Consider the following 25476-nt stretch of genomic DNA (forward strand, 5'->3'; position numbering starts at 1 on the left):
CATGGAGGATAATGCACAATAAAGTCTGGGACTTATTTCCATTATTAAATCATGGAGTATAACGCACAATAAAGTCTGGGACTTATTTCCATTATTAAATCATGGAGTATAACGCACAATAAAGTCTGGGACTTATTTCCATTATTAAATCATGGAGTATAACGCACAATAAAGTCTGGGACTTATTTCCATTATTAAATCATGGAGGATAACGCACAATACAGTCTGGGACTTATTTCCATTGTTAAATCATGGAGGATAACACACAATACAGTCTGGGACTTATTTCCATTGTTAAATCATGGAGGATAACACACAACACAGTCTGGGACTTATTTACATTATTAAATCATGGAGGATAACACACAACACAGTCTGGGACTTATTTCCATTGTTAAATCATGGAGGATAACGCACAATACAGTCTGGGACTTATTTCCATTGTTAAATCATGGAGGATAACGCACAATACAGTCTGGGACTTATTTCCATTGTTAAATCATGGAGGATAACACACAATACAGTCTGGGACTTATTTCCATTGTTAAATCATGGAGGATAACACACAATACAGTCTGGGACTTATTTCCATTGTGGGCCTCTTGAATGGGATGAGCCTAGACTAGAATACAGCATATACACCTAAAACAGTATGTAAACATTATTAAAGTGGCCAGTAGTTTCATGTCTATGTACATAGGGCAGCAGCCTCTAAGGTGCAGGGATGAGTAACCGGGTGGTACCCGGCTAGTGACAGTGACTAAGTTCAGGGCAATTACTGGGTGGAGGCCAGTTAGTTAGTGATGGCAATGTAACAGTCTGATGGGCTTGAGATAGAAGCTGTTTTTCAAACTCTCAGTCCAAGCTTTAATGCAACTGTACTGACCTCGCTTTCTGGGTGATAGTGGGGTGAACAGGCCGTGGCTCGGGTGGCTGAGGTCCTTGATGATCTTCTTGGCCTTCCTGTGACGCCGGGTGTTGTAGATGTCCTGAAGGGCAGGCAGTGTGCTCCCGGTGATGTGTTGGGCTAACCGCACCACCCTCTGGAGAGCCCTGAGGCTGTGTACCAGGCGGTGATACAGCCAGACAGGATGCTCTCAATGGTGCATTCATAAAAATGTGTGAGGGTGTCAAATCTGGGTCAAATGCGCCACACATATTTTTATCCCCTAAGTTTTCTTATATCTCTGAGATACAGGACAGACACTTCATAACTTGTTTCCTTATTATTTATTTTTGTTACTTTTTTTGCTGTTTATGAATGTGTTATTCAGTATGTTTCTGTGGGCTGTTGCAGTAAAGGCCAAAGTCAATGTTTCATCAAATATCTATACACTACCGGTCAAGAGTTTTAGAACACCTACTCATTCAAGGGTTTTTCTTTATTTTTACTATTTTCTGCAATGTAAAATAATAGTGAAGACATCAACACTATGAAATAACACATATGGAATCATGTAGTGTTAAAAAAAGTGTTAAACAAATCAAAATATACTTTATATTTGAGATTCTTCAAATATCCATCCTTTGCCTTGATGACAGCTTTGAACACTCTTGGCATTCTCTCAACAAGCTTCATGAGGTAGTCACTTGGTGACTACCTTCTGTTCCTTAGCCCAATTTACAAGTCTGGCTTTCTCTGGCCTCTCCATGCTTCTCTTCTATCATTACCCACGAGACGCAATGCCAAACATTCTCTTTCCTTCGCTGTTTGTCTGAAATGACGCACACAGACTTACAATTATTAAGAGTTGGACAGTCGGAGCTCGTTTTTTTCCTGAGTTCCCAGTTGTTTTCAACGCACTGAAGTCGGAAGTTGGAGAGTTCCGAGTTCCCAGTAATTCTGAACGTGGCGTCACTCTCTGGGTTTCCACTAGTTACCACAGCCACAAAGTCAAAATATCATAGAAATGTGGCTATATCATAACAATTCATGAAAACTAACATTTACTTTTCAGTATTAATTTAAGATGAATGTTAGTCATAAGTTTAGCAGTGTGTTAAGGTTAGGTTTAAAATGCCATTTTAAGAAGAGACATTGTAGAAATAGGCTGGGTTTATGACGTTTTGTTTGTGGTAACTAGTGAGGACACTCTGCTCTGGCGCTTTCAAGACAACTGTGAACTTGGAAAATATGAGGTCAAATCATGACGTCAGTGATCTTCAGTTTGGAAAGTCGGAGCTCCAGAAAAAGGCCGAACTGGAATTCCAGAAGTCTTGGACGTACTAAAGTCGGAAGTCGGAGCTTTCCGAGTTCCCAGTTCCCAGTTGTTTTGAACTCGGCATCTCCCTTCGCCGGTGTCGGCAGTGACGTAGGGGTGCCTGCACAATCCAACATGGAGTAGCGAGCGATGGGGCTCTAGCGGGGCCACCCCTCGGTAACGCCAGTGCCCGTTCAGCGTCGAAAACCGGGCCCCCAGAATTTAGGAGGCACATTTTTTACTTCACCGTATTAACTTAAGGATTATAAACTTTCGGAGAATCTTTATTTCACACAAGCAACTGGTTGTCTTGACAAGAAAAGGACAGCAGAGAGAGAGACCTACTGTAGTGTAAGACTGAAGCAAAGAGCGGTGTGTATTCACACAAAGGCAGCGGAAAGACAGGCTTCTGTGCGGAATAGACCGGGAAGGACTGAGGACAGGGGTTGAGAAAAATGACCAGCAAAAAGTATGCACCCGCATTGGGATATTATTATTTCAGCTGAAACGAGAAAATGATAGAAGAAACACACCCAAACGAGTAAGTATTATAATAACAATGTAATAAACTTCATTCGCGCTTTTCATTAGGCAGAAAGAATCGCAAAGCGTTGAAAGCAAATCAAACAAGAATACAATAAAAGGACTATATGACACAGTAGGTCTGGACTAAACTATGATTATCCGGCAGAGTTGAACATTTTCAGTATTTCAAACAACAGTTCAAAATTAAGATAGCCGGAGGCAAGTAGGTTACTTTTTAGACCGGGCTAGTAGAAAATGTGCCCATAATATCACATGGCACAGATTTTGGACCCGGGCTAGTAGGACATTGCGTTGTACTAACGTTAACCTGTCTGGCCAGGCAGCCTGCAACAGATGGAGCGATTGTCAAATTGCAAACACACATCCTAGGGTAGTAAATATGGACTCCAAAATATATATTCCCTTTGAGAAATGCTCAACGAAGTTACATTTTATTTGTTGGAAACGAATGCCGTGTGGATCTGTTTCGTTTCAGTTTAAAAAATGGTCTTTTTACAAAGTTTGAAAATGGTCTGTGGCATGGGGGATTCGGCTATATATTGACAGTGAAAGCAGAAGAGGACTAGGGGGGGTTTAGGGCCCCCGCCTCGTTCTAGTCTACTGATTCTGTCTTGCGGAGGGAGAGGAGGGGGGAGGTGGGGTGGTGGTTGCAGCGTGGGTGGGTGGATCGGAAACATGTTGTAAAGAAATCAGCAGTAGGGCCTTTTAAACTGTAGCGCTCTAAAAGTTCTTCTGTCCACGGATGGAACAGAGCCTGTCGGTTGTCGTTACTTTGCCGTTGATATTGTCTCGTAGCCTATGCAACATTCGTTTAGGTCACCGTTGTGTGTTTGTTTGTTGAAGCTGTGGCTGGGGGAAGTCTTTTCGGAAGGAGGATGTGAGATATCCGATATGCCCCATCCACCATCTCTTTTTACAATCGCTCTCATTTACATAAGCGTTAAAGGGGGTGGTTGCAGCGTGGGCGGACCGGAAACATGTTGTGAAGAGATTAGCAGCAGTCGGGCCTTTTAACATGGAACCAAGTTCCAAACAACTACATTATATCTACTGATGGAACAGAGACGGTCGACTTTTGTCTCTTTGTAGATATTCGTTTGTTTATTTGTGTTTAGGCCATCGTTTGAAAGTATGTTCGCTTCAAACTGTGACTAGGGGAAGAAGTCTCCCCGGGAGCACGTTTCATTCATAAAAACACCAATCGAGGACGACAGGGCTTGTCTCGCAAAGATGACCTGACAACATCAGCCCGTTTTTTAAAGTCTATGGACGCGTAGAATTGCGTGTCATTATTGTAACGTTGGATCGTAATTCCAGTTTCTTTGTAGCCTGTGCCAACCCCAGGCTATTCATAAAGTCTGAATCATTGTGCCCTGCCTTCCTTTATCTTGCTCAAATCGAAAGCATTTGAAATGTAAACAGAGGCTCTTCAATAGTCTTGGCATGTAGCTTTCTAAGTTTTGTCTTGGGATCGTTTTAATGTGGTTTAGGCCAGGGATTCCCAAACTGTGTCACTCAGTCTCCCCTTCCAGCATTGGGGAACATTCATGATACAAAGTGTTCACAACCTTCTTGTTGGTGGAGAGAAAATGGTGCAGGTCAAGCTTTTCCCCTGAAATTCTACACATTTTGGCATGAGTTGTATTGAATAGAATTGTTTTGTGTAGAACATTTAGAAGTTTTAAAACAAAATGTCTTGCAGTTCTATATATTTTGGTAAGTCTGTGTATTATGTGATATTTGGGCTAAAACACCGAACTAAATGGCTCTCTAAGGTCTGCAATGGCTGACATGACGAGAGGAAAACTGGTTTCACCTTGTGCATTCTGCTTTTACAACATTCAAGAGTAAGATGAAAGCCTGACTGAGTTCCTTAAAACACACACACACACACACTGGGAGAACCACTGGTTTAGGCTATGCAGTTCAGTTAGTTTTCTAGTAGACTAACATAACATAATGTTTGATGTATTGGCCTACTTGTAATTTTTTCATTTCTAGGCAAGATCTTTCTTGTTGGCAAGTCCTATTTTGGTTTATTCGAGCCTATTATTAATGGCATCAATTGACATTGTCCTTTATTGGCAATATCCAATAGGCTATTCACCTTTATAATACTGTGTGTGCGTGCTGAATCATAGGTAGGCCTGGCCTATTGCTTTGAAAGCAGAGACAGGCTCTGCAGAATGTCAGTCATGCAGATCCAGATAGCTGTCGGAAGGGCGAAGGGCACAGGAGGGGAAGTCTGCGGGGCAGTCGCGTGATGCTCGCCCATTCATAAAAGCTGTAACCTTCAGCGCGTCCCATTCACCGTGCATAGCTACAGCCAGGGGCCTTGCTGCCTTGACATGAGGGCCATTAGAGCTGCTACCAAACAATAAAGACAGGAAGTGTTGTCCTTACACACAGCAGGCCAGGCCAAATGCTCAGGGCCAAGTTTGTCAAAAGTTATCTGATCCTATTACAGCAATCGGATTAAAGGTCAAAATCAAAGTAAGCATACGGTGATTAAAACAGCCTGTTTTCTGAGCAGTTTGACAAATGATTAGGACACGTAAACACAATCAGCGCATATGATCTGTGCATGTCACTGTCTGTCACTCACTCAGTCACTGTCTGTCTGTCACTCACTCACTCAGTCACTGTCTGTCTGTCACTCAGTCACTGTCTGTCACTCACTCAGTCACTGTCTGTCTGTCACTCACTCACTCAGTCACTGTCTGTCTGTAACTCATTCAGTCACTGTCTGTCACTCACTCAGTCACTGTCTGTCTGTCACTCACTCACTCAGTCACTGTCTGTCTGTCACTCACTCAGTCACTGTCTGTCTGTCACTCACTCACTGTCTGTCACTCACTCAGTCACTGTCTGTCACTCACTCAGTCACTGTCTGTCACTCACTCAGTCACTGTCTGTCACTCACTCAGTCACTGTCTGTCTGTCACTCACTCAGTCACTGTCTGTCTGTCACTCAGTCACTGTCTGTCTGTCACTCAGTCACTGTCTGTCACTCACTCAGTCACTGTCTGTCTGTCACTCATTCAGTCACTGTCTGTCACTCACTGTCACTCACTCACTCACTCACTCACTGTCTGTCACTCACTCAGTCACTGTCACTCACTCAGTCACTGTCTGTCTGTCACTCAGTCACTGTCTGTCTGTCACTCAGTCACTGTCTGTCTGTCACTCACTCAGTCACTGTCTGTCTGTCACTCACTCACTCAGTCACTGTCTGTCTGTCACTCACTCAGTCACTGTCTGTCACTCACTCACTGTCTGTCACTCACTCAGTCACTGTCTGTCTGTCACTCACTCACTGTCTGTCTGTCACTCACTCACTCAGTCACTGTCTGTCTGTCTGTCACTCACTCAGTCACTGTCTGTCTGTCACTCACTCAGTCACTGTCTGTCTGTCACTCACATCACTGTCTGTCACTCACTCACTCAGTCACTGTCTGTCTGTCACTCAGTCACTGTCTGTCTGTCACTCACTCAGTCACTGTCTGTCTGTCTGTCACTCAGTCACTGTCTGTCACTCACTCACTCAGTCACTGTCTGTCTGTCACTCACTCACTCAGTCACTGTCTGTCTGTCACTCACTCAGTCACTGTCTGTCTGTCACTCACTCAGTCACTGTCTGTCTGTCACTCACATCACTGTCTGTCACTCACTCACTCAGTCACTGTCTGTCTGTCACTCAGTCACTGTCTGTCTGTCACTCACTCAGTCACTGTCTGTCTGTCACTCACTCAGTCACTGTCTGTCTGTCACTCACTCAGTCACTGTCTGTCTGTCACTCACTCAGTCACTGTCTGTCTGTCACTCACTCAGTCACTGTCTGTCTGTCACTCACTCACTGTCTGTCTGTCTGTCTGTCTGTCTGTCTGTCTGTCTGTCTGTCTGTCTGTCTGTCTGTCTGTCTGTCACTCACTCACTCACTCAGTCACTGTCTGTCTGTCTGTCTGTCTGTCTGTCTGTCTGTCTGTCTGTCTGTCTGTCTGTCACTCACTCAGTCAGTCACTGTCTGTCTGTCTGTCTGTCTGTCTGTCTGTCTGTCTGTCTGTCTGTCTGTCTGTCTGTCTGTCTGTCTGTCTGTCTGTCTGTCTGTCTGTCTGTCTGTCTGTCTGTCTAGGAATGAGTTGGGCCATGTCTTTATAGAAGCAGAATGATTAGAAAGGAAAAGCCTCTCAGAACACAGTTGATGCTATTTCTATGCGTCTTTCTAGCATTCGGGAAAAAAGTATATTATTTTCTCAGCTCGTTCAGCTCCAATCAACATATCTATATGTCATAGAGCATCATAGACAACAAAAAACAGAAAACACAACATAGCAAGGAGTAGGGGCCTGTGCACACCACCTGGAAAAGAATCTAGGGGAAACACTGGTTCCTGAATTAGAGGATAATAGAGGAAGGGAGAGAGACAGAAAGAGGGAGAGAGACAGAAAGAGTGAGAGAGACAGACACATAAAGAGTGAGAGAGACAGAAAGAGTGAGAGAGAGAGACACAGAAAGAGCAAGACACACAGAAAGAGCAAGAGAGACAGACACAGAAAGAGTGAGAGAGACAGAAAGAGTGAGAGAGACAGACACAGAAAGAGTGAGAGAGACAGAAAGAGTCAGAGAGACAGACACAGGAAGAGCAAGACACACAGAAAGAGCAAGACACACAGAAAGAGCAAGACAGACACAGAAAGAGCAAGAGAGACACAGAAAGAGTGAGAGAGAGACACAGAGTGAGAGAGACAGACTCAGAAAGAGCAAGACAGACAGACAAAGAAAGAGTGAGAGAGACAGACACAGAAAGAGCAAGACAGACACAGAAAGAGTGAGAGAGACAGACACAGAAAGGGGGATACCTAGTCAGTTGTACAACTGAATGCTTTCAACTGAAATGTGTCTTCTGCATTTAACCCAACCCCTCTGAATCAGAGAGGTGGGGGGGCTGCCTTAATCGACATCCACAGCACCCGGGGAACAGTGGGTTAACTGCCTTGTTCAGGGGCAGAACGACAGAATTTTACCTTGTCAGCTCAGGGATTCAATCCAGCAACCTTTCAGTTACTAGTCCAATGCTCTAACCACTAGGCTACCTGCTGGTTACTGGTCCAACACTCTAACCACTAGGCTATCTGCTGGTTACTGGCCCAACGCTCTAACCACTAGGCTACCTGCTGGTTACTAGTCCAACGCTCTAACCACTAGGCTACCTGTTGGTTACTGGTCCAACGCTCTAACCACTAGGCTACCTGCTGGTTACTGTTCCAACGCTCTAACCACTAGGCTACCTGCTGGTTACTGTTCCAACGCTCTAACCACTATGCTACCTGCTGGTTACTGGTCCAACGCTCTAACCACTAGGCTACCTGCTGGTTACTGGTCCAACGCTCTAACCACTAGGCTACCTGCTGGTTACTGGCCCAACGCTCTAACCACTAGGCTACCTGCTGGTTACTGGTCCAACGCTCTAACCACTAGGCTACCTGCTGGTTACTGGTCCAACGCTCTAACCACTAGGCTACCTGCTGGTTACTGGCCCAACGCTCTAACCACTAGGCTACCTGCTGGTTACTGGTCCAACGCTCTAACCACTAGGCTACCTGCTGGTTACTGACCCAACGCTCTAACCACTAGTCTACCTGCTGGTTACTGGCCCAACGCTCTAACCACTAGGCTACCTGCTGGTTACTGGTCCAACGCTCTAACCACTAGGCTACCTGCTGGTTACTGGCCTAACGCTCTAACCACTAGGCTACCTGCTGGTTACTGGCCCAACGCTCTAACCACTAGGCTACCTGCTGGTTACTGGTCCAACGCTCTAACCACTAGGCTACCTGCTGGTTACTGGCCCAACGCTCTAACCACTAGTCTACCTGCTGGTTACTGGCCCAACGCTCTAACCACTAGGCTACCTGCTGGTTACTGGTCCAACGCTCTAACCACTAGGCTACCTGCTGGTTACTGACCCAACGCTCTAACCACTAGTCTACCTGCTGGTTACTGGCCCAACGCTCTAACCACTAGGCTACCTACTGGTTACTGGCCCAACGCTCTAACCACTAGGCTACCTGCTGGTTACTAGTCCAACGCTCTAACCACTAGGCTACCTGCTGGTTACTGGTCCAACGCTCTAACCACTAGGCTACCTGCTGGTTACTGGCCCAACGCTCTAACCACTAGGCTACCTGCTGGTTACTGGCCCAACGCTCTAACCACTAGGCTACCTGCTGGTTACTGGTCCCACACTCTAACCACTAGGCTACCTGCTGGTTACTGGCCTAACGCTCTAACCACTAGGCTACCTGCTGGTTACTGGCCTAACGCTCTAACCACTAGGCTACCTGCTGGTTACTGGCCCAACGCTCTAACCACTAGGCTACCTGCCGCCCACCACACACATAAAGAGAGAGACAGACACAGAAAGAGAGACAGAGAGAGAGAGAGACACACAGAAAGAGAGAGAGAGTGAGAGCCAGATGGGGAGAGCGAGAATGAGAACAAGAGAGAGTCCAAGTTACCATTGGTCTTGGATGAGGTGAGGTGAGTTCATTGGAGATTATTGACACTCCAGGCTCCCGTGGGAAAGTTGCATCCAATAACTGTCAGCTGTAGTTATTGACAACCCTCACATGTCCAGGCAGACAGTCTTTCTTCACCTGTACAGAGGTAATAACTGGACTGTGTGTCACACACACGTGAGAGCGGTCAAATAATCCCAGTCAATAGCAAACCAAGCTTCCAACCCCCTAAAGTCCTTCTAGTCTGAGCCAGCAGGACAGAACTGCTCTATATAGTCCCATTCCATATGACACAGAATGTTTGTTCTATATGATGTATTTCTATCTGATCGTTCTATGACATAGTACCTCCATGTGAACAAGCCCCAGCTTTCAGTCATTCTATGTCCGCCCTTCCCTGCCAGCTGTGTGACATCAACAACTCTCACTAAATTCCCATTTGGAAAAAGTGTTTTTCCCTGTTACCTTATTCCGGACGGAAGCTGACGTTACCAAGGTGACTCCCTGCCCTCTCTGGCCTTTTCTCATTTGGGCATAAGTCCATCCTCCACCCTTTGTCCTCGCTCCTCCGTGACCCGGAAACCGATAAGTGGCCGAGTGGTGGAGGAGATATCAATTGAGTTAGTTGGTGAACGGAAGAGAGTCCTCCCGTCCTCAATAGCCACCTTTCATCGAGGATAGTCATGTGTATCCTACCTGAGTCCTTCACGGAAGAGTTTTGAAATTTGTCACGCCCCCTTTGATTCAGCTGTTGTTTCGTCAGAGGAGAAAAGCATGCCAACATTTTAAAAACACTATGGTACTTATCGTTTTATCTACAAAACGTCTTGCACAATTAACTTCATTTGTTTTTAATCACTTTATACATTTATTCCACCCCTGTAAACTTCATTTGTATAATGACACACAAGTGGAGGAGAGTCTAATTTCATAAAGGAGCATTTTCATCCACTTCCCCTCTCCTCGATTACCTTTGACCTTTTCAAAAGGATACAAGAGAGGACTCAGGAGCGAGGACGCAGGAGTTGAGCAAATCAATGACAAGAACAAACATGAGAACCCGTATGGAAAATAAATCCATTACAAGAACAAACATGAGAACCCATATGGAAAATAAATCCATTACAAGAACAAACATGAGAACCCATATGGAAAATAAATCCATTACAAGAACAAACATGAGAACCCATATGGAAAATAAATCCATTACAAGAACAAACATGAGAACCCATATGGAAAATAAATCCATTACAAGAACAAACATGAGAACCCATATGGAAAATAAATCCATGACCCATATGGAAAATAAATCCATTACAAGAACAAACATGAGGACCCGTATGGAAAATAAATCCATGACCCGTATGGAAAATAAATCCATTACAAGAACAAACATGAGAACCCATATTGAAAATAAACAGATGTTTAAAACCTCTTCATGGAGCCAAAGCTATATCACATATTTGCCAAATTGGAAAGTTTAGATCCAATTGAAATGATAGTTCAGGGCCCTTTGCATAGAATAGATGTCACGACGCATGTCAACACAGCAGGCCTGGATAAAAACTGCCATTCACACCATTATCCCTGTAGAAAGTGAATAGAACACTTTGCAGGCGAGTCACTTAGGGTGAACAACAATTCCCAAGGCAGTCAGGACAGATCTAGGGCCTGAGGTTACCCAAACCTCAATCAAACCAATAGGATAGGCTATATTTGAAAAACTATGCACACATTGACATTAGATAGAATTGCCCCAGCACCCCCATTTTACACTTCAGAGCCCTAGGTGGGATTATAAGGCAAATTAGATGCAAAATATAATATGGAAGTATTGGAATTTGGAACAAATGGTCAGTTTACATACTTTTATACATACACACATACTGCCTTTTAGCCGTAAAGCACTGTCGGCTTGCAAAACAGCTAACTTCCATTATCAGTAATAGTAAAACAATGAAAATCCATCGTATGGGGCCCTGATAGAGAACCTTACAGAAATACAATGAAAAGCCATTGTTTGGGGCCCTGATATGACTAGAATGGGTCTTCCTATAATCAGAATGATCAATATGACTAGAATGGGTCTTCCTATAATCAGAATGATCAATATGACTAGAATGGGTCTTCCTATAATCAGAATGATCAATATGACTAGAATGGTTCTTCCTATAATCAGAATGATCAATATGACTAGAATGGTTCTTCCTATAATTAGCCTGTCATGATACGGCTATTGTATATCATATGCAAACTAGGAATATGAGTAGATCAGCCAACCTCTATGTCCATAACTGACCCCAGTCTGTCTGTAGGTAGTCTACCAGTCCCCGTGGTGCAGCAACTGGCCTCGCTGCCTCTATCACACAGAATGGGTCTGCCCTTCAGGTCTGCAGCTGGCCTCACTGCCTCTATCTCTATCACACAGAATGGATCTGCCCTTCAGGTCTGCAGCTGGCCTCGCTGCCTCTATCTCTATCACACAGAATGGGTCTGCCCTTCAGGTCTGCAGCTGGCCTCACTGCCTCTATCTCTATCACACAGAATGGATCTGCCCTTCAGGTCTGCAGCTGGCCTCGCTGCCTCTATCTCTATCACACAGAATGGGTCTGCCCTTCAGGTCAGCAACTGGCCTCACTGCCTCTATCACACAGAATGGGTCTGCCCTTCAGGTCTGCAGCTGGCCTCACTGCCTCTATCTCTATCACACAGAATGGGTCTGCCCTTCAGGTCTACAGCTGGCCTCACTGCCTCTATCTCTATCACACAGAATGGGTCTGCCCTTCAGGTCTGCAAGGGGGAGGCAACTAGAGCAAATGAAAAGAAGCAGGCCCAGGTAACAGATTAGAATCCCATCATACAGTCTACCTGAACCAGGCCCAGGTAACAGATTAGAATCCCATCATACAGTCTACCTGAAGCAGGCCCAGGTAACAGATTAGAATCCCATCATACAGTCTACCTGAAGCAGGCCCTGGTAACAGATTAGAATCCCATCATACAGTCTACCTGAAGCAGGCCCTGGTAACAGATTAGAATCCCATCATACAGTCTACCTGAAGCAGGCCCAGGTAACAGATTAGAAACCCATCATGCAGTCTACCTGAAGCAGGCCCAGGTAACAGATTATAATCCCATCATACAGTCTACCTGAAGCAGGCCCTGGTAACAGATTAGAATCCCATCATACAGTCTACCTGAAGCAGGCCCTGGTAACAGATTAGAATCCCATCATACAGTCTACCTGAAGCAGGCCCAGGTAACAGATTAGAAACCCATCATGCAGTCTACCTGAAGCAGGCCCAGGTAACAGATTACAATCCCATCATACAGTCTACCTGAAGCAGGCCCAGGTAACAGATTAGAATCCCATCATACAGTCTACCTGAAGCAGGCCCTGGTAACAGATTAGAATCCCATCATACAGTCTACCTGAAGCAGGCCCTGGTAACAGATTAGAATCCCATCATACAGTCTACCTGAACCAGGCCCAGGTAACAGATTAGAATCCCATCATACAGTCTACCTGAAGCAGGCCCAGGTAACAGATTAGAATCCCATCATACAGTCTACCTGAAGCAGGCCCTGGTAACAGATTAGAATCCCATCATACAGTCTACCTGAAGCAGGCCCAGGTAACAGATTAGAATCCCATCATACAGTCTACCTGAAGCAGGCCTAGGTAACAGATTAGAATCCCATCATACAGTCTACCTGAAGCAGGCCCAGGTAACAGATTAGAATCCCATCATACAGTCTACCTGAAGCAGGCCCAGGTAACAGATTAGAATCCCATCATACAGTCTACCTGAAGCAGGCCCAGGTAACAGATTATAATCCCATCATACAGTCTACCTGAAGCAGGCCTAGGTAACAGATTATAATCCCATCATACAGTCTACCTGAAGCAGGCCCTGGTAACAGATTAGAATCCTATCATACAGTCTACCTGAAGCAGACCTAGGTAACAGATTAGAATCCCATCATACAGTCTACCTGAAGCAGGCCCAGGTAACAGATTATAATCCCATCATACAGTCTACCTGAAGCAGGCCCTGGTAACAGATTAGAATCCCATCATGCAGTCTACCTGAAGCAGGCCCTGGTAACAGATTAGAATCCCATCATACAGTCTACCTGAAGCAGGCCCTGGTAACAGATTAGAAACCCATCATGCAGTCTACCTGAAGCAGGCCCTGGTAACAGATTAGAATCCCATCATACAGTCTACCTGAAGCAGGCCCAGGTAACAGATTAGAATCCCATCATGCAGTCTACCTGAAGCAGGCCCAGGTAACAGATTATAATCCCATCATACAGTCTACCTGAAGCAGGCCCTGGTAACAGATTATAATCCCATCATACAGTCTACCTGAAGCAGGCCCAGGTAACAGATTAGAATCCCATCATACAGTCTACCTGAAGCAGGCCCAGGTAACAGATTAGAATCCCATCATACAGTCTACCTGAAGCAGGCCCTGGTAACAGATTAGAATCCCATCATACAGTCTACCTGAAGCAGGCCCAGGTAACAGATTAGAAACCCATCATGCAGTCTACCTGAAGCAGGCCCTGGTAACAGATTAGAATCCCATCATACAGTCTACCTGAAGCAGGCCCTGGTAACAGATTAGAATCCCATCATACAGTCTACCTGAAGCAGGCCCTGGTAACAGATTAGAATCCCATCATACAGTCTACCTGAAGCAGGCCCAGGTAACAGATTAGAATCCCATCATACAGTCTACCTGAAGCAGGCCCAGGTAACAGATTAGAATCCCATCATACAGTCTACCTGAAGCAGGCCCTGGTAACAGATTAGAATCCCATCATACAGTCTACCTGAAGCAGGCCCTGGTAACAGATTAGAATCCCATCATACAGTCTACCTGAAGCAGGCCCAGGTAACAGATTAGAATCCCATCATACAGTCTACCTGAAGCAGGCCTAGGTAACAGATTAGAATCCCATCATACAGTCTACCTGAAGCAGGCCCAGGTAACAGATTATAATCCCATCATACAGTCTACCTGAAGCAGGCCTAGGTAACAGATTATAATCCCATCATACAGTCTACCTGAAGCAGGCCCTGGTAACAGATTAGAATCCTATCATACAGTCTACCTGAAGCAGGCCTAGGTAACAGATTAGAATCCCATCATACAGTCTACCTGAAGCAGGCCCAGGTAACAGATTATAATCCCATCATACAGTCTACCTGAAGCAGGCCCTGGTAACAGATTAGAATCCCATCATGCAGTCTACCTGAAGCAGGCCCAGGTAACAGATTAGAATCCCATCATACAGTCTACCTGAAGCAGGCCCTGGTAACAGATTAGAAACCCATCATGCAGTCTACCTGAAGCAGGCCCTGGTAACAGATTAGAATCCCATCATACAGTCTACCTGAAGCAGGCCCAGGTAACAGATTAGAATCCCATCATGCAGTCTACCTGAAGCAGGCCCAGGTAACAGATTATAATCTCATCATACAGTCTACCTGAAGCAGGCCCTGGTAACAGATTAGAATCCGATCATACAGTCTACCTGAAGTAGGCCCAGGTAACAGATTAGAAACCCATCATGCAGTCTACCTGAAGCAGGCCTAGGTAACAGATTATAATCCCATCATGCAGTCTACCTGAAGCAGGCCTAGGTAACAGATTAGAATCCCATCATGCAGTCTGCTAGGAAGGAGTGGTGGAAGGATGGACGCCACTCAGACAGACATACTATATGTCTCTGTCTTTTAATGGCCTGTGTGTTTGATGGGGTGTGACCACCACGAGGGTTTGGAAGGAGCCAGGATAGGCAGAAGTTAGTAGCTGTCCTGTGTGTGTGTGTGTGTGTGTGTGTGTGTGTGTGTGTGTGTGTGTGTGTGTGTGTGTGTGTGTGTGTGTGTGTGTGTGTGTGTGTGTGTGTGTGTGTGTGTGTGTGTGTGTGTGTGGTTATGGTATGTGTTTATGTGTACACCCCTCCCTTGCCCGGTGCAGTAGGTCTGTGTTGTGGCCTGACCTCAGATTATAGGGTCTGTCTGTCTGTCTGTCTGTCTGCTGTGTTTCACCCAGCTGTCGTCACAGGGTGGATATGTTACTACCCCCTCATATGAGTTCTTCTCTGTTCATACCAGGTCTACAGTCTGTCATCATCAGAGTGAGACAGACCAGCTAGACAGTCTTATGTCATTATGGATGAGAGTTCCTCTCTGTTCATACCAGGTCTACAGTCTGTCATCATCAGAGTGAGACAGACCAGCTAGACAGTCTTATGTCATTATGGATGAGAGTTCCTCTCTGTTCATACCAGGTCTATAGTCTGTCATCATCAGAGTGAGACAGACCAGCTAGACAGTCTTATGTCATTATGGATGAGAGTTCCTCTCTGTTCATACCAGGTCTACAGTCTGTCATCATCAGAGTGAGACAGACCAGCTAGACAGTCTTATGTCATTATGGATGAGAGTTCCTCTCTGTTCATACCAGGTCTATAGTCTGTCATCATCAGAGTGAGACAGACCAGCTAGACAGTCTTATGTCATTATGGATGAGAGTTCCTCTCTGTTCATACCAGGTCTATAGTCTGTCATCATCAGAGTGAGACAGACCAGCTAGACAGTCTTATGTCATTATGGATGAGAGTTCCTCTCTGTTCATACCAGGTCTACAGTCTGTCATCATCAGAGTGAGACAGACCAGCTAGACAGTCTTATGTCATTATGGATGAGAGTTCCTCTCTGTTCATACCAGGTCTATAGTCTGTCATCATCAGAGTGAGACAGACCAGCTAGACAGTCTTATGTCATTATGGATGAGAGTTCCTCTCTGTTCATACCAGGTCTACAGTCTGTCATCATCAGAGTGAGACAGACCAGCTAGACAGTCTTATGTCATTATGGATGAGAGTTCCTCTCTGTTCATACCAGGTCTACAGTCTGTCATCATCAGAGTGAGACAGACCAGCTAGACAGTCTTATGTCATTGTGGATGAGAGTTCCTCTCTGTTCATACCAGGTCTACAGTCTATCATCATCAGAGTGAGACAGACCAGCTAGACAGTCTTATGTCATTATGGATGAGAGTTCCTCTCTGTTCATACCAGGTCTACAGTCTGTCATCATCAGAGTGAGACAGACCAGCTAGACAGTCTTATGTCATTATGGATGAGAGTTCCTCTCTGTTCATACCAGGTCTATAGTCTGTCATCATCAGAGTGAGACAGACCAGCTAGACAGTCTTATGTCATTATGGATGAGAGTTCCTCTCTGTTCATACCAGGTCTATAGTCTGTCATCATCAGAGTGAGACAGACCAGCTAGACAGTCTTATGTCATTATGGATGAGAGTTCCTCTCTGTTCATACCAGGTCTATAGTCTGTCATCATCAGAGTGAGACAGACCAGCTAGACAGTCTTATGTCATTATGGATGAGAGTTCCTCTCTGTTCATACCAGGTCTACAGTCTGTCATCATCAGAGTGAGACAGACCAGCTAGACAGTCTTATGTCATTATGGATGAGAGTTACTCTCCATGTTTGTCTTTGGCCAGTTTCAACAAAAATACATACGCCTGTCATATATTTAGAGTAGTCTGGTGGCTGTATGCAGACTGAAGGCAGAGAAGCTGTCTGCTGATGACTCATGCAGCGTGTGTGTGTGTGTGTGTGTGTGTGTGTGTGTGTGTGTGTGTGTGTGTGTGTGTGTGTGTGACAGGCAGACCCAATCCAAACTACTAGTGGGATGTATGTCTGTGGATTCTGAGCTCTCCTAGAAAAGCAGACAGTATTGGAGCAGAGCTGCCTGCATGGTCACATTGACCACAAAGCTGGTCGTAACACTGTCTGTCTGTCTGTCTGTCTGTCTGTCTGTCTGTCTGTCTGTCTGTCTGTCTGTCTGTCTGTCTGTCTGTCTGTCTGTCTGTGTTTGTCTGTCTGTCTGTCTGTCTGTCTGTGTTTGTCTGTCTGTGTTTGTCTGTCTGTGTTTGTCTGTCTGTGTTTGTCTGTCTGTGTTTGTCTGTCTGTCTCTGTTTCTGTTTGTCTGTCTCTGTTTCTGTTTGTCTGTCTCTGTTTCTGTTTGTCTGTCTCTGTTTCTGTTTGTCTGTCTGTCTGCCTGTCTCTGTCTCTGGTAGTGTGTGTGTGTGTGTGTGTGTGTGTGTGTGTGTGTGTGTGTGTGTGTGTGTGTGTGTGTGTGTGTGTGTGTGTGTGTGTGTGTGTGTGTGTGACAGGCAGACCCAATCCAAACTAGTAGTGGGATGTATGTCTGTGGATTCTGAGCTCTCCTAGAAAAGCAGACAGTATTGGAGCAGAGCTGCCTGCATGGTCACATTGACCACAAAGCTGGTCGTAACACTGTCTGTCTGTCTGTCTGTCTGTCTGTCTGTCTGTCTGTCTGTCTGTCTGTCTGTCTGTCTGTCTGTCTGTCTGTCTGTCTGTCTGTGTTTGTCTGTCTGTGTTTGTCTGTCTGTGTTTGTCTGTCTGTGTTTGTCTGTCTGTCTGTCTGTCTCTGTTTCTGTTTGTCTGTCTCTGTTTCTGTTTGTCTGTCTCTGTTTCTGTTTGTCTGTCTCTGTTTCTGTTTGTCTGTCTGCCTGTCTCTGTCTCTGGTAGTGTGTGAGTGTGTGTGTGTAGGAGCTGGTGAACCAGTTTAGCCACCTGTGTGTGTCCCTTCCAATCCCTGGTTCAGAGATCATTATATGAGACAAACACAGTTCCAGAGGAGGCTGAGGTTGGGAAGTTAATGGTCAAGTGTTAATGAAGTCTCTTTCTATCACAATGAAGTCTCTTTCTCTCAATGAAGTCTCTCTCTCTTTCTCTCAATGAAGTCTTTCTCTTTCTCACAATGAAGTCTCTTTCTCTCTCTATCTCAAAGTCTCTCTCTGTCTTTCTCTCAATGAAGTCTCTCTATTCCAATGAAGTCTCTCTCTTTTTCTCAATGAAGTCTCTCTCTCTCTTTCTCTCAATGAAGTCTGTCTTTTTCTCAATGAAGTCTCTCTCTCTCTTTCTCTCAATGAAGTCTCTTTCTATCTCAATGAAGTCTCTCTCTGTCTTTCTCTCAATGAAGTCTCTCTCTTTCTCACAATTAAGTATCTCTCTCTCAATTAAGTATCTCTCTCTCTTTCTCTCAATGAAGTATCTCTCTTTCTATCAATGAAGTCTCTCTCTCTTTCTCACAATGAAGTATCTCTCTCTCTCTCTCTCAATTAAGTATCTCTCTCTCTTTCTCTCAATGAAGTATCTCTCTTTCTATCAATGAAGTCTCTCTCTCTTTCTTTCAATGAAGTCTCTCTCTTTCTCACAATGAAGTATCTCTCTCTCTCTTTCTCTCAATGAAGTATCTCTCTTTCTCCCAATGAAGTCTCTCTCTGTCAGTGAAGTCTGTCTCTCTCTCTCATGCATTTTGTGCATTATTGAATATTATGGGGATGTTTCTCAGGCAGAATATCTCACTTGAGAAGTCAGTGTCCGTGTTGGAGTGTATCAAACTGTGATGTGTGGGTGAATCCTGACTGACAGACTGATATACTAGTACTATTGAATAGTTGTATTTAGAACCCTAGTACCATTGATTAGTTGTATTTAGAACCCTGTACTATTGAATAGTTGCATTTAGAACCCTAGTACTATTGAATAGTTGTATTTAGAACCCTAGTACTATTGAATAGTTGTATTTAGAACCCTAGTGCTATTGATTAGTTGTATTTAGAACCCTAGTACTATTGATTAGTTGTATTTAGAACCCTAGTACTATTGATTAGTTGTACACTGCTCAAAAAAATAAAGGGAACACTTAAACAACACAATGTAACTCCAAGTCAATCACACTTCTGTGAAATCAAACTGTCCACTTAGGAAGCAACACTGATTGACAATACATTTTACATGCTGTTGTGCAAATGGAATAGACAACAGGTGGAAATTATAGGCAATTAGTAAGACACCCCCAATAAAGGAGTGGTTCTGCAGGTGGGGACCACAGACCACTTCTCAGTTCCTATGCTTCCTGGCTGATGTTTTGGTCACTTTTGAATGCTGGCGGTGCTTTCACTCTAGTGGTAGCATGAGACGGAGTCTACAACCCACACAAGTGGCTCAGGTAGTGCAGCTCATCCAGGATGGCACATCAATGCGAGCTGTGGCAAGAAGGTTTGCTGTGTCTGTCAGCGTAGTGTCCAGAGCATGGAGGCGCTACCAGGAGACAGGCCAGTACATCAGGAGACGTGGAGGAGGCCGTAGGAGGGCAACAACCCAGCAGCAGGACCGCTACCTCCGCCTTTGTGCAAGGAGGAGCAGGAGGAGCACTGCCAGAGCCCTGCAAAATGACCTCCAGCAGGCCACAAATGTGCATGTGTCTGCTCAAACGGTCAGAAACAGACTCCATGAGGGTGGTATGAGGGCCCGACGTCCACAGGTGGGGGTTGTGCTTAGAGCCCAACACCGTGCAGGACGTTTGGCATTTGCCAGAGAACACCAAGATTGGCAAATTCGCCACTGGCGCCCTGTGCTCTTCACAGATGAAAGCAGGTTCACACTGAGCACGTGACAGAGTCTGGAGACGCCGTGGAGAACGTTCTGCTGCCTGCAACATCCTCCAGCATGACCGGTTTGGCGGTGGGTCAGTCATGGTGTGGGGTGGCATTTCTTTGGGGGGCCGCACAGCCCTCCATGTGCTCGCCAGAGGTAGCCTGACTGCCATTAGGTACCGAGATGAGATCCTCAGACCCCTTGTGAGACCATATGCTGGTGCGGTTGGCCCTGGGTTCCTCCTAATGCAAGACAATGCTAGACCTCATGTGGCTGGAGTGTGTCAGCAGTTCCTGCAAGAGGAAGGCATTGATGCTATGGACTGGCCCGCCTGTTCCCCAGACCTGAATCCAATTGAGCACATCTGGGACATCATGTCTCGCTCCATCCACCAACGCCACGTTGCACCACAGACTGTCCAGGAGTTGGCGGATGCTTTAGTCCAGGTCTGGGAGGACATCCCTCAGGAGACCATCCGCCACCTCATCAGGAGCATGCCCAGGTGTTGTAGGGAGGTCATACAGGCACGTGGAGGCCACACACACTACTGAGCCTCATTTTGACTTGTTTTAAGGACATTACATCAAAGTTGGATCAGCCTGTAGTGTGGTTTTCCACTTTAATTTTGAGTGTGACTCCAAATCCAGACCTCCATGGGTTGATACATTGGATTTCCATTGATTATTTTTGTGTGATTTTGTTGTCAGCACATTCAACTATGTAAAGAAAAAAGTATTTAATAAGATTATTTCATTCATTCAGATCTAGGATTTGTTATTTTAGTGTTCCCTTTATTTTTTTGAGCAGTGTATTTAGAACCCTAGTACTATTGATTAGTTGTATTTAGAACCCTAGTACTATTGGTCAGTTGTATTTAGAACCCTGTACTATTGAATAGTTGTATTTAGAACCCTAGTACCATTGAATAGTTGTATTTAGAACCCTAGTACTATTGATTAGTTGTATTTAGAACCCTAGTACTATTGGTCAGTTGTATTTAGAACCCTGTACTATTGAATAGTTGTATTTAGAACCCTAGTACCATTGAATAGTTGTATTTAGAACCCTAGTACTATTGATTAGTTGTATTTAGAACCCTAGTACTATTGATTAGTTGTATTTAGAACCCTAGTACTATTGATTAGTTGTATTTAGAACCCTAGTACTATTGATTAGTTGTATTTACAACACTAGTACTATTGATTAGTTGTATTTAGAACCCTTGTACTATTGATTAGTTGTATTTAGAACCCTAGTACTATTGATTAGTTGTATTTACAACCCTAGTACCATTGATTAGTTGTATTTACAACCCTAGTACTATTGATTAGTTGTATTTAGAACCCTAGTACTATTGATTAGTTGTATTTAGATCCCTAGTACTATTGATTAGTTGCATTTAGAACCCTAGTACTATCGATTAGTTGTATTTAGATCCCTAGTACTATTGATTAGTTGTATTTAGAACCCTAGTACTATTGAATAGTTGTATTTAGAACCCTAGTACTATTGATTAGTTGTATTTGATGGAAGGTGAATTAGATCCCTCAGGCTCAACTTGCCTTAAGAGTCGGCTGCAATGTGAAATACACCTTCCCTCAGTCTATCATCACCAGGGTGAGAATCCAGGAGCATAAAATCGTTAACCTCGAGGAAATGTGATGATGAATAATGCTGACTCATAATGCTGTTGATCGTCCCTCTCCCTCCCTCTCCAGTGACAGCTACATCGTGTGTGTAAAAGCCGTGGTGATGGTGAGGGATGATTCCAGTGGAGGCTGGTTGGCCCAGGACGGGGGGGCTCTGAGCAGGGTGGGAGTCTGCAGGGTCCTGGCCCCCGAGCTGGGGCTGGGGCTCGCCCCCCTGGGTCACTCCCACTTCCTCATCCATGGAGAACGGCTACGGGACAAACAGGTGGGCAGGTCTAAGAGAAAATAAAGACAGAGACTCATGTGAGCATCAGACACACAAACACACACCAAACACACACCAAACACACACCAAACAGCTCCATAATGGCAATAAGGGGTCACAAATGTCCAAAATAGGTTTTATTACAAATTATTGCCAACTAGTACAGTACAATATAGTCTAGTCTTCTGTAGTCAACATGCTGTCACTATGACAACTAGTACAGTACAATATAGTCTAGTCTTCTGTAGTCAACATGCTGTCACTATGACAACTAGTACAGTACAATATAGTCTAGTCTTCTGTAGTCAACATGCTGTCACTATGACAACTAGTACAGTACAATATAGTCTAGTCTTCTGTAGTCAACATGCTGTCACTATGACAACTAGTACAGTACAATATAGTCTAGTCTTCTGTAGTCAACATGCTGTCACTATGACAACTAGTACAGTACAATATAGTCTAGTCTTCTGTAGTCAACATGCTGTCACTATGACAACTAGTACGGTACAATATAGTCTAGTCTTCTGTAGTCTACATGCTGTCACTATGACAACTAGTACGGTACAATATAGTCTAGTCTTCTGTAGTCAACATGCTGTCACTATGACAACTAGTACAGTATAGTCTAGTCTTCTGTAGTCTACATGCTGTCACTATGACAACTAGTACGGTACAATATAGTCTAGTCTTCTGTAGTCAACATGCTGTCACTATGACAACTAGTACGGTACGATATAGTGTTAAATTGGGACTCATTGTTCTGGTCTCGACTGAAGTTGGTCTACAATACAACACTGCTAACCAATTATCATGATGATTGATTAATAGGTTGATTGATTGATTGATTGATTGATTGATGTGTCTGTTGTGTGATTAAGCAGGTGATCCTGGAGTGTGCTCTGAGGAAGAACCTTGTGTACACCAAGGCCACGCCCACCTTCCACCATTGGATGGTGGAGGACAGGAGGTGTGGCCTGACGTTCCAGAGGCCTGCTGATGCCCGGGCCTTCGACAGGGGCGTACGGAAAGCCATGGAGGACATGACAGAAGGTAGGGGAACCTCTGGAATGGTCTGATATGGGCCTTTTTAAAGGAGTAGCATGCTAGGTGCTACGATGGTAAAATCTGCCGTTGTGCCCTTGAGCAAGGCACTTAACCATAATTGCTCCAGGGGTACTGGGCTCAGATCCAGGGGAACTGGGCTCCAGGGGTACTGGGCTCCAGGGGAACTGGGCTCCAGGGGAACTGGGCTCCAGGGGTACTGGGCTCCAGGGGAACTGGGCTCCAGGAAAATGGGGGAGTTGGAACATGCAAACGACACATCTCCAATTCACACACGTATATTAATGATTTTTATTTAACCTTTATTTAACCAGGCAAGTCAGTTAAGAACAAAATATTATTTACAATGACAGCCTAGGAACAGTGGGTAAACTGCCTTGTTCGGGGGCAGAAGAACAGATTTTTACCTTGTCAGCTTGGGGATTCGATCTTGCAACCTTTCGGTTACAAGTCCAACTCTCTAACCATTAAGCTACCTGCCGCCCCTAATATACATTTGTACATGTGTGAAATATGACAAATATAATAATGCGTCAAATGATTATTATGAATTAAGGTGTAACAATGCGATTGGAAAGTCCATACCTGAAAATAGTGCACAACCTGAGATAGTTAATTTTGCCACTCTTTGCTCCCCGTAGGCTCCACGACGTCCTCCTCAACACTCCAGAATGAGGCTGAACTGGGCGACGATGACGTGTTCACTGTAAGCACGACCTGTCTCATTTAGATGTTTTAACTGTCAGAGACGACGTGTTCACCGTAAACACGACCTGTCTCATTTAGATGTTTTAACTGTCAGAGACGATGTGTTCACCGTAAACACGACCCGTCTCATTTAGATGTTTTAACTGTCAGAGATGACGTGTTCACCGTAAGCACGACCTGTCTCATTTAGATGTTTTAACTGTCAGAGATGACGTGTTCACTGTAAGCACGACCTGTCTCATTTAGATGTTTTAACTGTCAGAGACGACGTGTTCACCGTAAACACGACCTGTCTCATTTAGATGTTTTAACTGTCAGAGATGACGTGTTCACCGTAAACACGACCCGTCTCATTTAGATGTTTTAACTGTCAGAGACGACGTGTTCACCGTAAACACGACCCGTCTCATTTAGATGTTTTAACTGTCAGAGATGACGTGTTCACCGTAAACACGACCCGTCTCATTTAGATGTTTTAACTGTCAGAGATGACGTGTTCACCGTAAACACGACCCGTCTCATTTAGATGTTTTAACTGTCAGAGATGACGTGTTCACCGTAAACACGACCCGTCTCATTTAGATGTTTTAACTGTCAGAGACGACGTGTTCACCGTAAACACGACCCGTCTCATTTAGATGTTTTAACTGTCAGAGATGACGTGTTCACCGTAAACACGACCCGTCTCATTTAGATGTTTTAACTGTCAGAGATGACGTGTTCACCGTAAACACGACCCGTCTCATTTAGATGTTTTAACTGTCAGAGACGACGTGTTCACCGTAAACACGACCCGTCTCATTTAGATGTTTTAACTGTCAGAGACGACGTGTTCACCGTAAACACGACCCGTCTCATTTAGATGTTTTAACTGTCAGAGATGACGTGTTCACCGTAAACACGACCCGTCTCATTTAGATGTTTTAACTGTCAGAGACGACGTGTTCACCGTAAACACGACCCGTCTCATTTAGATGTTTTAACTGTCAGAGACGACGTGTTCACCGTAAACACGACCCGTCTCATTTAGATGTTTTAACTGTCAGAGATGACGTGTTCACCGTAAACACGACCTATGTCATTTAGATGTTTTAACTGTCAGAGATGACGTGTTCACCGTAAACACGACCCGTCTCATTTAGACGTTTTAACTGTCAGAGATGACGTGTTCACCGTAAACACGACCCGTCTCATTTAGACGTTTTAACTGTCAGAGATGACGTGTTCACCGTAAACACGACCTGTGTCATTTAGATGTTTTAACTGTCAGAGATGACGTGTTCACCGTAAACACGACCCGTCTCATTTAGACGTTTTAACTGTCAGAGATGACGTGTTCACCGTAAACACGACCTGTGTCATTTAGATGTTTTAACTGTCAGAGATGACGTGTTCACCGTAAACACGACCCGTCTCATTTAGATGTTTTAACTGTCAGAGATGACGTGTTCACCGTAAACACGACCCGTCTCATTTAGATGTTTTAACTGTCAGAGACGACGTGTTCACCGTAAACACGACCCGTCTCATTTAGTCGTTTTAACTGTCAGAGATGACGTGTTCACCGTAAACACGACCCGTCTCATTTAGATGTTTTAACTGTCAGAGACGACGTGTTCACCGTAAACACGACCCGTCTCATTTAGATGTTTTAACTGTCAGAGATGACGTGTTCACCGTAAACACGACCCGTCTCATTTAGATGTTTTAACTGTCAGAGATGACGTGTTCACCGTAAACACGACCTGTGTCACAAGGGTCATCTAAAGGGGACCAAGGAGCAGCGTGTAAAGTGCTCATATTTCTTTTATTAATGATAACACTTCAACAAAATAACAAAACGACAGCCAACAGTTCCATCAAGTACGTAGACACAACGGAAAACAACTACCCACAAACCCCAAAGGAAAACAGGCTGCCTAAGTATGGCTTCCAATCAGAGACAACGAAAGACACCTGCCTCTGATTGGAAACCATACCCGGCCAAAACCTGGGAAACAAAACATAGAAA

General features: G+C 44.7%; 1 protein-coding gene across 1 annotated transcript in view; it reads left to right on the forward strand.

Annotated features, from left to right (window-relative positions):
* Window positions 1-2262: 2262 nt before the first annotated feature.
* The window catches only part of LOC115152753 (sprouty-related, EVH1 domain-containing protein 2-like), a 36456-nt gene continuing 13242 nt past the window's right edge, over window positions 2263-25476 (forward strand). The window contains exons 1-4 of the mRNA XM_029697535.1: window positions 2263-2742; window positions 21497-21692; window positions 22577-22745; window positions 23399-23463. Of these exons, the coding sequence (XP_029553395.1) occupies window positions 2717-2742; window positions 21497-21692; window positions 22577-22745; window positions 23399-23463 (456 nt within the window). The 5' untranslated portion in view covers window positions 2263-2716. The remainder of the gene's footprint in view (window positions 2743-21496; window positions 21693-22576; window positions 22746-23398; window positions 23464-25476) is intronic.

This window comes from Salmo trutta, chromosome 18 (assembly GCF_901001165.1).
Source record: "Salmo trutta chromosome 18, fSalTru1.1, whole genome shotgun sequence".
In the NCBI taxonomy this organism is placed as follows: domain Eukaryota; kingdom Metazoa; phylum Chordata; class Actinopteri; order Salmoniformes; family Salmonidae; genus Salmo; species Salmo trutta.